The sequence below is a fragment of the Zerene cesonia genome, chromosome 27 (genome assembly GCF_012273895.1).
Source record: "Zerene cesonia ecotype Mississippi chromosome 27, Zerene_cesonia_1.1, whole genome shotgun sequence".
In the NCBI taxonomy this organism is placed as follows: Eukaryota; Metazoa; Arthropoda; class Insecta; order Lepidoptera; family Pieridae; genus Zerene; species Zerene cesonia.
Genome location: NC_052128.1, coordinates 1,714,223 through 1,730,103, shown reverse-complemented (window position 1 = coordinate 1,730,103; position 15,881 = coordinate 1,714,223). Strand labels below are relative to the sequence as shown.

Here is a 15,881-nt window from a genome sequence, read left to right as displayed (position 1 = left end):
ACCCTGAACCTAGTAACACTGTTTATATTGGATATTAAGTGATTTGTTTGTCTATCGTCCCGTAATTGTCACACATTCGGTTTAACAGCTGATTTAGTTTGAAAATCGAATTGTGCGTTGTATCTTAGAAACTAGCTATTGTACAGAAAATTACACGTAACATTATTTGTAGCGAATTGAATAGTCTACAATTTTGTTTCTATTACTTTTAACCGTAAAATGATAAATAAAGAAGTTATAAACGATGAGAAGATGAAGTTTTCTCTAAACGCAGCCCTCAATGTAATTTTTCAATGGACTGTCTGTGTACCTACCACGTACTCTTATGTAAATATGTCGTGTTTTCAAAACGTGCATATCTTTAATATTAAATTAAAACCAACCTTCATTCGTTTCTCACCAAATTATTCTTGATAGTAAAGTTTCGTAATAGTTAAGAGATGACCAATTATACTAGAGCCGTGATTTAATAATTTTAAAGCAGCGTGAAGGACCTTTCTTCGCTGGACGTATATTTTGCAAGATGTTTGCATCTCGCACGTGAGAAAATATTTTTTAATTAACTTATCAGTTAATTGTGTTTGCAATACCGCATGTGTTTAAATATTCTATTAGGCCTATTGCTTTAGTAACATTTGACATTTATAAATTCTTAGTGTCATTTCTTAATTGGTTTTTCATTATATTCATCATTTGCCCCTGGTAATTCCCACTGCAGGCCTATTTTATGGATTATACCAGCAGGTTCTAAGTCATATCATCACCATCTGATGATGATGGGCTGATGCCCATGCATGTTCCCACTGCTGGGACATAGGCCTCCTATGAGGTTCAGGCCATAATTCACCACGCTGGCCAAGTGTGGGTTGGCAGATGGCACATGTCGTCGAACTTTTTGATTCTTGGACATGCCGGTTTCCTCACGATGTTTTTCTACACCGTTTTAAGCAGTGGTGATGTTGTCCACATGCGCAGATAAATTGAAAAATCTATTTATTTCTTGCACCCCGATTTATCGATTTTAAGTCCGAGGTCCTCACCACTGAGCCACCACAGCTTGTAAGTTATATAGCTAGATATGCCTGATAAGATACTTTCGCTGCGAAAATTGTTAATAACATTTCTAAAATAATTCAATTTAATTGAAGTAACATAGATCCACATATTTACTATAATGGATTGTAATTACTACTTAGATTTAATTATAGTTAAACATTCAATAATCTTAATTTTTATTTATAAAATTAATTATTATCCACATATATAAACTCTTTTTGAACGCAAGGTATCGGGATTTGAAGGTACAAAAGTACCAAATTCAATTCACGAAATAAAATGAGTTACCTAAAAAAAACAAATTAACTCGTAACAAGTCAGTTGCTTCCGCTAGTTTAATAATAACTATTGACAGCGCAAACAGGGATTTAATATAACCTTCTCTTTGCAAAACCCTTCGTAGATTGTTGAATAATGTCAGAATTTTATTAAATAAATCCAGAGCTCGTAGTAACAGAGCTCTGCCCAAGGCTACTCAGGCCACAATGTCAGATAAATTATCCACTATAACGTTTCTGCTTAAATTATTCAAAAATTATACAAATAAAACAGAATATGAACTATGATTATTACGAAAAATTTCTAATAAGCTCAGATATCTATTAATTTACGATTGGGTGTCGAAATCTATCGATTAGTAGGTGAATTATTGGTATAGGTACCATGGGCGAAGTCGATTTATTCAGGGTCATGTCAGTACGTATCCAATGGTGAAAGAATTTTTGAAATCGCCTCAGTAGTTCATGAGATAAGCGCGTTCAAACAAACATTCATATTATATATAGTATAGATTTTACAGAATAATGAATAATTAACACAACAATTCTTATATATTGTTTTAATTTCAAAAAAATCGATATTTTGACTGCATTTCAATTATTTATTTTATTGAAAGTGGACAGAATTGAATGGACAGCTGATATTAAATTTTGAAGCAGCATTAAAGTTTGATTGCATGTGACTTCATTCCTAGTAATGAAATTATTATAAATGATGATTTTATACAAGTAATATATAAAATGTTTAATAATTGTTATCTATTGCGTAATAATATTTTTTATTAGATATTAAGAAATACAGTCCCTTTTTGAAGTAAATGTTAAACATGCAATAGATTAAAATATCAATTTCGGTATTGACGAGAGACGAACCTTATCTTTATTCAATCATCTTATATATAAAAATCAATTGCTGTTCGTTAGTCTCGCTAAAACTCGAGAACGGCTGAACGGATTTATCTTATTTTGGTCTTGATATGTCCGCGGAGGTCTGTGGAAGGTTTAAAAGGTGAGAGCGATAAAGAAAATATGTCGAAACAATATTCTATGGCGTTGCGGGACAGCTAGTCTTTCATATGAAAATGTATAGTTCGTGTCGATTTTATTATAAAACCTTATTCGTTTACCCCCGAGCGCAGCGCACACAGATATTATATTTAAATATCGAATTAATTTTCAACAATTTAGTTGTGAATAAACCCACTCCTGAAAACGTGAAGCGAACCAACTAAAAGATACGAGGGACGAAAGTATTAAAGCGATATGGAAATGAAATGTTGCTGTATAAATAGATAGCTTTTAGCGTAGTTCCGTCTAGGTGCCAAAAGTTTTAGTTAATCTCGCTTGAAAAACCCCACATTTGATTCTGTTCTGAAGTTACGTACGTACGTTAAGTTTGTCTAGAGTATAGAAAATATTTAAAGGAAGTCAATTAAGTATGCAGATGGATAGTTTGAAAACGTATTGATATTTCATCTGGATAGCGTGCGAGCTGAAACCAGCTGGAGTCTACAGTTAAAGGAATCTTAGACGATAGATCCTTCTAGTGGACTGCTTCCTGAGTAGTATAAAGATCCTAGGTTGGATTTCCGATTGAGATAAAAAATGTTCTCTTCTATATGATAATCTTGCAGAGGATATAGGGCTTATTAGATACATTAACTGGCATTCCAGACACTAAGTTAACTTTGTAGTTGTTATCCGTATAACAATGTTTATATATTTTGTACTATTTTTTTTACTATTAGAGTGGAGGAAAAACTGAACGAAATCAGCCTAACCGTTTTCTTGCTTTAGCAAACAAGCAAACAGAGCGATGTATATATTGAATTTATTATATTGATAGGCAAATATAACCACAAACTTTACATTTATCAACCTTTAACATATTCAGATACTAAAAACCATCGATTCCGTTTCATATTTCTTATTAAGAGGGTTTTTACGTTCAGACTCGTAAAAATAAAGGGTTAGGATCGTATTTGAGGTTAAGTGGTACAAATACAATATTGCGGATTGGTTTTCATGAAAAAATAAATGAATTTGATACGTTATCTAATGTTATAGAAATAGTAGGTAATGTATTATTAAGTAGGAGTCATTTTGATTATGAATTTGACGAGAATGTATGTAATGTATTTTATAATGAAATTCCTCAGAACGTGAGAAATTTTCATAGTTTTTATTTGAGCACTAAAAATATTTGATTACAGAGAGAACATAGCTTAAATGTTTATATTATACTAGCTGCCCCCGCGGTTTCACCCGCGTAAGTTCGTATCCCGTAGGAATATCGGGATAAAATGTTGCCTATATGTTCTTCCAGTGGTCCAGCTGTCTACGTACCAAATTTCATTGCAATCGTTTTAGTAGATTTTGCGTGAAAGAGCAACAAACACACACACATCCTTACAAATTTTCGCATTTATATTCCTACGGGATATGGACTTACGGAGCGGGGCGCAGCTAGTCCTCTATAAAATGGCTGATCTTGTAGATGAATTTTAATATAATACTATAAATAATAATAATTACGTTCTTGTATATAGGGTTACCTTCTTATTAATAAATAAAACCTTGAAATTATGGCGCATCATGCATATTATCGTATTAACAATTAGATGTCCATGTTAAATTCCAGTTCCATTAATGATAATTCAATAATTTTTGTAGATAATATATTTTAATTTTGGAAATAATTTAATTTTCAGGACGCAGACACAGTGGAGAAACTAAACGAGAGCGGTGAATTGCGGAAAATGCTGAAACCTTATAAGGTAAGTGAAAACTCATCTCATTCTCATAAATTAAAACTTTGAAAACAAGAGATGCAAATAATGACCAATCATTTTTTAATAATTATTTACGTTAAAACATATTAACTGAAATAATTTTAATGACAGCGGCAAGTCTTAATGTATACTTATTAGTTAAGCAGGAGATTTAAGCACTGACTTATTCCTGATATCGGAGTCAATAAAAAAACACTTCTACACGACCCGGGTTCTAATCTATATTTATGTTATTTTAAGTGGGAAAACATTACATAAGGTACCCACGGCTCCCGGGGAAGGAGGTGGATTATGAGAAGAGAAGGTCGAATCCCTATCAACAAAAACCCCACTGTGTTCCGACGCGACTTTAGAACTATATTGTATTGACGGAACTATATTGTACTAGCTGCGTCCCGCGGTTTCACCCGCGTAAGTCCGAATCCCGTCGGAATATCGAGACAAAAAGTTGCCTATATGTTATTCCAGTTCACCAGCTGTCTACGTACCAAATTTCATTGTAATCGGTTCAGTAGTTTTTGCGTGAAAGAGCAACAAACACACACATACTCTTACAAACTTTCGCATTTATAATATTAGTAGGATTCTACTACACGGGTTAATCTATAGCTAAATCTATTAGCGATCACTTACCAATTAACTATGATACTAATGTTTACATTAGATGTGTTTCATCAAACGACACGTTAACCTCTGAATACAAGGCTCGGCTGTGTGCGCACCAAATGGATGCCCCTCAAACATGGGCTGACTATTGTGTGTCTGCGTAAACATTGTTTGCGAACGACATGAGACAGTTAGTGTGTAGGGCGGTTTCACACTGATATATACCTTAATCACAAATACTACGAAATCTCTAGAAAGCTCAAAAACCCGAGGTGAAGGGAGCGGCGATAAGGACCAGGGAAATATACACATGAATGGAGATCACGAACATGTCTTTCTACAGTCTACAAAAAAATAAATTAATTGGACGTCCTAATTTTCATCTCTTCGTTAAATCCATTCCGTATTATAATCGAGTTCATCTTTTATTATTTAAATAACGCAATAAAAATAGGTACACATTTAAAATCGCAGTTACACGAAATATATTGGACATGGTCAAATGCAAACAATGTCGGGCCAAATTGAAAATCGTTTTAAACAAATATTTTGATTATTCAAAAGCAATGTTTGGATATCAACAAGCTATATGCAATATTGTTTGCTCCAAATTGAATTTTAAATGTACCTACATATGGTATTTAAATGCATTGGCCGGATTCTGTAACATGTTTAATATTTATAAGTATTCGAAGTTTTCAAGAAAATACTGCTATGACAAGTTGATATATATTTATAGATTGATCAGTTTCAACGAGCAACAAACATCTTCAAATTTATCCATATTCACAATTTTTTTTTACATTTTCTTTTCTAGTCTACTTTATTTAATATAATAATAATCTTACTTATGATAATTTTTAATATCACTCTTCCTAAGTTTGGAATGGATAAACTGTATGGATAGTTCTGCTTGATCAATTTTGGTTATATGTATATAACCAAAAAGTTATAAGCACGAGTATTTTCTATTTAGTGTTATATTTGTAGTGATACGTGGTAATCAAATATGTCATCAATAGTATAATTAAACGAACTCACCTGAAGTGAAGTTCTATTGTAATTATAAGACAGTTCGCAGTGCACAATACACACACGCGGTACTACACAGTTATTTAGAATTATCCTTTTTTTGTTATCGGGAGGAAATCTTCAAAAGATACTCTGTCTTTTGGGGGATAACAGAGCATGTGGGATTTTTACCCACTAAAACCTCCTCGGTGGTCAATCGCAAAGCGTATTAGCAGGAACCCGGGATCCCATATGGAACGCACAAGGCTGGAAACTCGTATAATCAGAAGGTTACTTTATCTCTGAACGAAACAGACTAAAATTTTTGTTTTACCCCTGGGTCGAGTACCTTCTGCATAATTTAAACTACTAAAAACAACTCAATAAGCCATATCCGTAACTGTTTAATTAATAATTCCTACCAAAATAACTGCATCTTATATTGTATATGTGCTTATCTTATGTTCTAATGTCTCATTCCAGAGTCCAGACGCATGCAATACCTGTCAAATTTGCGGTGGATTCCGCCTGTTACCGTGTCGTATCTGCAATGGCTCCAAAAAGAGTCTCCATAGAAATCACTTCACGGCTGAGTTTGTGGCCCTTAAGTGCATGAATTGTGATGAAGTGGGTCTTGTAAAGTGCGAGGCATGTTCTTGAAATAATAATGTGGAATAAGTTAAGGCCTGGAGTTCTCTTAGACTTTCTATCGTTTTTAGAGTATTAAATTTTGTTGGATATTTGAAAATTGTTCGATAAAATTTTGAATTGATTTTGTCTCACATTCTTATGATATTTGTGGGATAATATTATAATCGATGTCAATAAATGAATTCTAAGTTCCGAGATTTTTTGTAGTTTTTTAAGAATGAAATTAAAAATACGCCTGTGTTAAAATGAACTTTATGTACCAGTACCGTGGGATGAAACTACCTTAAAAAAAAGTTTAGTCCACTAAGAAATTGATATAATTGCAATTTCAACTGCTGTGTTGTTCTGGTTTCGCAGAATGAATCTGAACCTATCTCTTAATCAAAAAATCCTAAAAATGGAAAATGGCTGGAAAATGTATCCGAATTTACTTTAATTAAATGGTTGTGCTATTAATGTTTAGTTTAATCTACAATCTTCAATTTTCTCATATATGATGTAAAAATCTAATACTTCATAAATACTCGCTTATTTTTCTCCAAAACATTCTTTATTTAAACTTTTTTACAATGTCCTACAAGACTTAACAATAAAAACAACTATTTCTTATATCATCCATCAATTTTCTGGATTATTTTAGGAAATCGTTATTCTTTATACTAACGCCGAAAGATCGCTTCCAAGAAAGAGCATTGTTAAGAAACGAATTGAAATACCTACACGAAATTATTTATTCGTGTACTTACAAAATAAAATTCTTCAAAAATGTAACTCTAAAGTATGAAACGTTATAAATAATCATGTAATTTTAAGAATTTGTAACCTACGAAATGCGTATAAGCGTTTCCATATTTATTGTGGAAATTAAATGCCATAAAATAGTTGCAATACATTTTATATACAAAAGTTGATATTGTTTTTATTTAGCATTAATAGGTTGTATACAGAAATGATATTATAATGGTGTTAATTGCTTACGATTATGATAAAATTAGATAGTAGCTATCTAACTACTTGATACATATAACATTGCGATTTATTAGGACTAATAACGATCGTTCAACAGATGGCGCTATTACAAATTTCAGTAGCGCCATCTTGTGGTAAAATCTTGTGAACATTTTTCTAATTAAAAAGTTAAATTTTTCTTAACAAATATAAATAGAGCCCGATGGTTGGAATTAAATGTGATAATATAATTATTATTATTAAATAAATGATAATGATAATTAGTAGTGGCAAGCATTACAATATAGTTATGTATAATTTTAAGCAATCGAATATTGTGTAGTTCATATTTATATTATGCGAGACTTTATCGTAAATTGGCAGTTTTATCCTAGGTATAAATCGCTCTGCTCAATTTAATCCTTTTCTAAGATAGTTAAGTTATTAGATTTTTATTTTTATACTAGATTTTTCTAACATTCCCCTTTTTGATAGTCATTTTATAACTGTATAATTACAGCTAATAACCACGCTAAGGTTTTTGCTAAAACTTACTACAAAATTAGTCTATTGTAAATATGTTATTAGTCAATAAATTTTTGAACTTCTAACGTGTTTTTTTATCTATGTACAATATACCAGTTCATTTTATCTGTTACCATATGAGTTATTATTTTCCGTGAAAGAGTCCAGTGAACCCACAATGATATGTATTATGATATTACACTATGTGTTAACATAAATAATTTTCACAACTTCATAATTAAAAATATATGTATCTTTTTTTATCTTCGTAATATTTTTTTCAATTGAATCATATACGAAGATCTAACAGACAATTACTATTCCCTGGACGCATTGTGATGTCATAGCCTTATTCCTCTTTTTAGTATAGTAAGTAAAGTAAAATCAATGATTACCATACAGAACGCCTGTTGCATATTGTAAACGTGGAGACAACGCACACATTCAAGTCTTATGTCAAGTTTAATGTCTGCGAAACGGAACTATGCACACACAGGACTTTCAGGGTCTGGTTCACGCACACACGCGCGCTGGAAGCTGCAGGTAGGTCGCGAATGACGTCATCGCTTGGAAGGTCAATATCACACGATTCGCGCGACAGCTACAACTAGACGATTACTATGTCAATATCCTGTGGCATAACAATACTTTCATATTGATTTTATACCATGGTATCTATCATCAAATTCGAAAAATAAAACAAATGTCTATCTACCTATCTGCAATTCATTGTACAACTGCCATAACATCCTAGAATAAAAAACAGTACCAATTTCGAACGAAATTGCCGCCAAATTTGTAGAAAATAAAAAGAAATCCTTCAAATTTCGAAATTGAAGTTCGAACGTTCCCCGCTCAAAGCCCCATCAATATAGTCGTCACACTCTTCTAGCGCGTGGCGCGAGTGTGCTATCTCTTTCTAAACGGGCTCGTCTGGGCCGGGGATTGCAGGCATTTGTATGTGTGCGTTAAATGCGTCCGTAACAACTAACAATGTACCAAGTAAATGTTACGACCAAACTTTTAACCGTTATTTGTTCCTATATACCTTGCTTTCTGAGTTTTTATTACTTCTTACTTTAATTAACGAAAAGGTTAGATATTAATACTTTTAGAAGAATACGCACGTAATATTTCGTTGCATTTTTAATTTTTCAAATTCTCAATATTTTATTGAGATTCTCTGTTATGTTATATATTTAACTTAAAACAAGTCTTACTTAAGCTGTTTTTATAACTGTCACAAGGCTGACCCTTATGCTAATGTAATAAGGACTATTTTCGTGCTCGTCATCTGCATCCTTTTAAAAATTGTCATGTTTTTGCGTATAATATAGGTACTGTGAAATATTGTATTACAAAGGAGATATATTATTCTTGTGATGAAATAAAATTGTACGCTAAAGCAAAGTGAAATCATTTTTCTTATCTTATTCGTTACGTTTACAAATATTTACAATTTATCACGTCTATCACTACGCATATACATTTTTTATAGTGGTGAAATTTTTCATTGCGATATGTATTATGTTATATGTAATTTTTATGTATAGAAAATAATATACTATTCGTAATAGTACGTCCTGTGCTTCTGTGTGTAAATTATAGTTGAAATATTATGTATAAAATAGCTTCATTCGGTACTAATCTGTTTTATATTTTACCGTGCAAATAAGTAAGTTCCTTCTATCACTATCTAGCTTCCTATCTCCATACACAAATATAATATCATAACATCCCTAAGCAAAGAAGGACAAACAAAAAAACAATAAGGAGAACTTACTTCCCGGCGCGGGTGAGCTCGCTTTATTATCCAAGCCCTTTAAAATATTTATCTTCGAGACAAATGTTAGCATATGTTTTCCTAGGTTCCGACTTCTATAATGCAAATTCACTACCTCTAGACATAATAAACTAACAACCGCTAACTAACCGCTACTATAATAATAGTAGTACCTATTGATTACCTACATAACAAACTATTCGAAATCCGAAGACAAGGTTGTATAATCTGTGCACAGGTGTAAAGTTTCCCGCCAAACTATTTGTACCTCTAAATAGTTAATTACCTAAGATTAAATTATTATTGTGTTCAGCATTTAGCGCATGAGCCCCTAAGCTAAAATTTCACGATTAAAGCTTCACTTGGAATTAGATACACCATTTTGTACTACAATATATCACACTATAGAATATGTTTAATACATTAACATATTGAATGTATCTTATACTGACGGAATAGATTTTTTTTTTTTGTTTATATTGGTACAGGAGAAATCAAATGTATCTCTGACGTCTATCACTTTTGAATTTATTTTATCTTGCTTTAACTTTTATGTTTTTGAATGTGAGAAGTGTATTTTAGTTAAGTGCGCACTAAAGAAGTATTTTATAAAAAATTGTAAGCTATATATATCAATAATACTATAGTTACTCCAAATGCTATTATCAATTTCATTGAGTATACCAAGTGGTAGCGTGGCCGAGCGGTCTAAGGCGCTGGTTTAAGGCACCAGTCTCTTCGGAGGCGTGGGTTCGAATCCCACCGCTGCCAATAATTTTTTTTTTCTATATAAGCACGATGGTAATATTTTTTTTTTCAAATATGTTACCAAGCTAAACAATTAAAATCTTTAAAAAAAATCTGATAATTATTGATAAGTGAATTTTTTTTATTTTACATTCTTCTCAATATTAGAAGAAAAATTAAGTCGATAATCTACCGTTAAAGTTTTGTATCACTATAAGTTATAGTGAAATTTTAATACCGCTGCTTTGACAGTATAGGCACTTACCTACGAAACAATATGCTTGTATAATACGTTACTAATCGCCTCAATACAGCGCAGGCAGCGACAAACAATGGACATTATTGAGAAAGTTCGAGACGTTCAGTTCGCTAAGTAGAACGAGAGTTTATATTTATTTTGCAACAATCGCCGTAGGTATTGAAAGAACAGTATAGTACGAGGACGGGAACGTGGATTTTGCAGCTTTGTCGTGGATATTTACCGGGCTTGAAAGGAGATTGAAAGGTAGAGATGAATTGAAGACCTGACTTCTTTCCTTCCGCTGGCGGTAGCAGACCTTATATATTTATTTATTTATAATGCTTTATTGCACAAACTTAGACAAAAACAGCAAGAATACAATACGCCTCTTGGCGGCCTTATTGCTTAACAGCAATCTCTGCCAGGCAACCTGGTTGGAAAGGAAATGTACGAAGTTCTGGGATAGTGCAAAAGTAACAAATCTTATCTTAATATTCCGAACGTACAACATACTATTCAAAGGCGATATAAATTATGTTATTATGTCTTAATTTGTATTTAGAAACTATAGTATTTTAATACAAAGATAATTTTTGATTATGGGAATCGAGCACGCGCTTGCACGAATTGGGCCAACGCACGGCAGAAAGGCCTAGCCCTTTCCTTTATTTCCCTCATCAATCCTTTCTTTATTTACACACCTTTTAAGGTTGACAATCACAACTGAATAAGTAATTATGGAAACGACATTAAAACGTGCGAGAGGTAGCCCCTACAATATAATGTCCCGAACTGCTTACAACATGATATATATAGCTCGGGCTTGATACTCCCACGTCTCACTTCTTGCCCCCCATCGATTTACCTTTTAAAACGACTTTGTTGAACGACTTTGTCTATAATGTCAGACTGCAGTATTACACAATAATACAAAATGTGTAACATATTTTTTAAAAGGTTGATTAAAACGATACGAATAAGTTTTAAACAAGGATTACAAAAACGTATCTAAGGCGCATTAAATATGTCAATACCTAAATTGAAGCAGTTCCGAACTGCATAATTCCATATTATGGCGGCTCATCTCTATTCTCAGCACGTCGCATGCAGATGTCCGCTAACGACGTCATCAATTCGAAGCGTTAGTGTCCATCCTTATTTTGTATTCACTCCTACTTTGACTGGTCGTGAATGGTAGCTTTAGATCGTGTAAAATATTAAACGTAACTGCTATTGCTTTATTAGGATTTGACTATATTGTGTAAAAATCTACAATTACCTGGAGATTGAAAGAGTAGTAATAAAAATGTAAAAAAAAAAACACAGAAATTATTTATTTAGTAAGTTGCTTATATACAAAACCAAGAAATAGATTCATTAGCTATTTTAATAAATCGTTAAATTACATATTCATATTTATGTCAATAGAGTGAATCATTGAAACTCCATTTCAAGACATAAAAATTTAAACAATTTTAAGCGGAACGATATCTTTTTTATACTCACAAGTCCATAATCCTTATTACATGACAATAAATATGACAGTTGATGAATTACTCTGAAGTTTGACAGATTAGGTAGCTTTTATGTTTATGATACTTATGTGGGTAAAACAAGTAAAGAACGGAAGGGAGTAAGATTAATTTATACATAATCATATATGTAAAGGAAAAATACTTATTAGGTATATAAAAACTCTGTCACAATGTGGTCATAGAACTTGAAAACTACACAATTGATTTTGTTGCGGTTTTTACTGAATCAAGAGGAGAGTCGAGTAGAAATAATTTTTTTTCCAGTGCGAAATTGAGGCGGTTCGTCAGTAAATATAAAGCAAAGAAAAGCATTTCAACAACTTTTTCCAATAGAATGTTTCTCGAAAATGTACCTTGTGTTTTTCTGGTTGTGAACTACGCATTTCCCTATATTGCTGCAATATATCACAGGTCTGTAGGTAGCGTCGTAGCCTCAAAGCCTTAGTAGGCAATTTACATCCAATAAAGCAACCACTATCAACCATAATTGGGGTTAGGGATACAATTCTGTCTGTGTCTGCAGTCATATTATAAACATGTTTGTGTATGTGTTATAAAACATTATGTGTCCTCGAAATATACTATTTTACATGGACGTGCGAGTAACAATACACGACAAATTGATCTCTCTATGAACGAGAAACATCTATGGGAATGAGATGAATGATCGCAGTAGAAAGTAGCCAATGTCACTCTAAGAAGTCAATTACCTGACAAAAATCATATCATGAAATAGCTCCGTAGCGTCGCGAAAGCAAGACAATCAAACATATTTTTATTACACGCTTTTTTTGTATGTATGTTTGTTTGTAACCGACTTCTTTGGGCGCGATTTTGACCCACTTCAAACGGCCAGATTTCGTTCAAACTTTGTAGATTTATTGAGGACCGATGACAATACACTAATTTGATAAAATTATTCCATTTTTTAATTTGCAAAATATGATTTTTGTTAAAGCGTGTTTTTTAGTTTTTTTTAACTATTGTTTATATTTATAATATTTGTAAGGCTTGTTATAATAGTAAAGCTAGTTTTGCAGAAGTTGCTATTGAATTTTTATACAAACAAACGTACCTAAAGTGCTACTAACTTATTGAATTGAACCTTCAAAATGATATTCCATGCATCACTTTTATTAGTTTTTCTCATAACATTTCAATTAAGGAAGATAGCTATAAACGCACAGAGCACTTTTACAAGTCAATCAAGACATTTCAACACCTTAAATGTTTCGCCATATCATAGATAGGTTGGTAGCACTGTAACTGTTTCACCATATTATACTTATAGATAGGTTGGTAACACTGTAACAACATAGTCGAGAAAAACTCGCTCATTATAAGTTCAGCTCGTCATAAATTGCGGTCTATCCTCTGTCACCATTACTAGTGATAATCTCTGTCTTGCCAACCATTTATCAGGTTTTTCCACGAGAAAATAATAAAGCCTGATTATCAATCACGTAGCAAGTTTACTCGACATCTAAGGATCCCTAATCCATCATCCTGTGTTTAAATGTTAATGTATCATAAACTGCTTAAATGATTAACGGTTATTATATTTGTAATTCGATGTAAAAGTTGGTATTGAATGTTATATTGCATTATAATTTTTGTTAATAGTTTCTAATATCGTAGAAATACATATATATTTAATAGATTTGCGTGGATATATTTTGAATATAATTAAAATAACATGTTTATGTTTTATACTTTAATGTTTTAAAGCGATTTGCGCCATATAATATTTTTATATAACCCTAAAACATTAGAGCCGAAGTTCCCAAAGGTTATTACTAAGACTTCGCTGTCACCGATAAATGATAAAAAAATCGAGGTTAAGTAGCGGTTGGCGCGGTCATAAATTGGATGGGTGACCAATTTCTTTGACTTATTTGTACGAAACAATTTGTGTCACGATTCCCACTCGCACTTGACTGATTTTGTTTATTTCTACCTGGCCACCGCTAAAATACATATTTTAAATTAAACACACCCTAAATATTTCATCTTATATTGTATTTTACGACGACGATGTGACGGTGAGGTAGGCAAAAGACTACAGAGCCTCGCTCATCGCTTTTATCGGATACACTTTGGAGAGTGCGCTGCGGAATTACACAACTTGATTCCGCCATCCCCATTCTTCTATCGATCATCGAGGCGCACAGACTCTAGGCACCGCTTAATGGTGGATGTTCCATATACCCGGACTAAGCGGTTCGACTACATTTTTTATTCGAACCGCAAGGGACTGGAACATGCTTCCAGAGTCTGTGTTCCCTACACGTGTATAATCTGGGGATCTTCAAAAGTAGATGGAACAGGTACCTTCTAGGGAAGCGCGCTCCATCTTAGGCTACATCTACGCTTACCAGCAGGCGAGATGGTAGTCAAGCGCTTCCCTATCACACAATAAAAAAAAATTACCACTAACTCCAAACAGCCACTGCTATTTACTTTCTCAGTAGGTACACAATTTCCCCATTTTTCCGTTTGCGATAAAAATTACCGACACAACAGTGAAATAATAACGCTCGGAATTTGCCGCTGTTTTCGTGCACAGAAACATTTGTTTTTCCAAAAAATAATATAATATAATTCCGTTACGATAAACAATGTTTTGAAATAATACCGCTTCAATTAAGTGATCGTTATTTTTTACTAGACTGTGCCAGAAAGGGTTATGTTTATCGAGCATAGAATGTATTTACATAAAATAAGTAGATATTTTTGTATTTATAATATGTATCTATATTTTTTTGACATTGGTGTTACTTGAGTTACTCCAATCAACATGATGATGATACAGCGGTTAACGCATGAGCGTACACGTAGGGTCCTGGGTTCGATTCCCGATAGAGAACACAAAATAGATGTCTCGGTCTGGCAGGACGCAGAAGGCTTACTTGTTATGAAAGTTAAAATCTGTTAATGAAAGTATTTTTATTTCTGAAGATAAGATAACAGTATCCAGTATCATATCCAATTGATCGCTATTTTACATTAAATAAATTGTGTTTACTTTTCCTCGTAAGGATATATTTTGGGTTCATTAATGAAATCGACTTGTAACAACTATAATGTTCATACCTACGACGAGCACGATCATAAATTAGCGTTAATGTAGTTATTTATGAGTCGCTATTATCCGTAACAATGTAATTACACCTCCTTGGTGACCATTTAAGGATAATATTACCCAAAAAATAAATATAAATAATGGGGGAGCATAACAGTAGGCTTTTTCAGAAATGTGTACGACTTTTACAAAAAACATAGCTGCATCTACCTTATAGTTAACCGTTTTTTTATTATTCTAGTTGAAAAGTTGTTTTATTATTACCGTTGTTTTATTATACCGTTTTTTTATTATTCTAGTTGAAAAGGTTCATCACATAAATTTTGGAATAGCTCAATATTTCCATATGTATATTTTAATTGCACTTTTCACTTTTATACGGAAATTTTTGATAGCAAATATAATGAAATAATTAAGAAGGTTTTTATAGCAATAGGTACTCCAAGTAAAGACTACGTTTCAATGAATCTTAATTGCTCTAACGAAAGCATAACAGTTTTAATTAAAAACCGAAAGAAGATCGCATAAAGCCATTCGAAATGACTTCTGCATTCAATGCACAAACAAAATATCAAACAATTTCACAAGGTTGTGCAAAACTGGACCGTTCTAGAAGCTAGGCTTAA

General features: G+C 32.6%; 1 protein-coding gene and 1 non-coding gene across 2 annotated transcripts in view; both read left to right on the top strand.

Annotated features, from left to right (window-relative positions):
- Positions 1-7,953, top strand: part of LOC119837493 (glutaredoxin domain-containing cysteine-rich protein CG31559-like) — a 66,417-nt gene extending 58,464 nt beyond the window's left edge. The window contains exons 5-6 of the mRNA XM_038363089.1: positions 4,046-4,111; positions 6,227-7,953. Of these exons, the coding sequence (XP_038219017.1) occupies positions 4,046-4,111; positions 6,227-6,403 (243 nt within the window). The 3' untranslated portion in view covers positions 6,404-7,953. The remainder of the gene's footprint in view (positions 1-4,045; positions 4,112-6,226) is intronic.
- A 2,386-nt stretch (positions 7,954-10,339) lies between these two features.
- Trnal-aag lies at positions 10,340-10,421 on the top strand. The gene has a single exon. It is a non-coding gene; the product is annotated as a tRNA-Leu (tRNA).
- Positions 10,422-15,881: the final 5,460 nt, after the last annotated feature.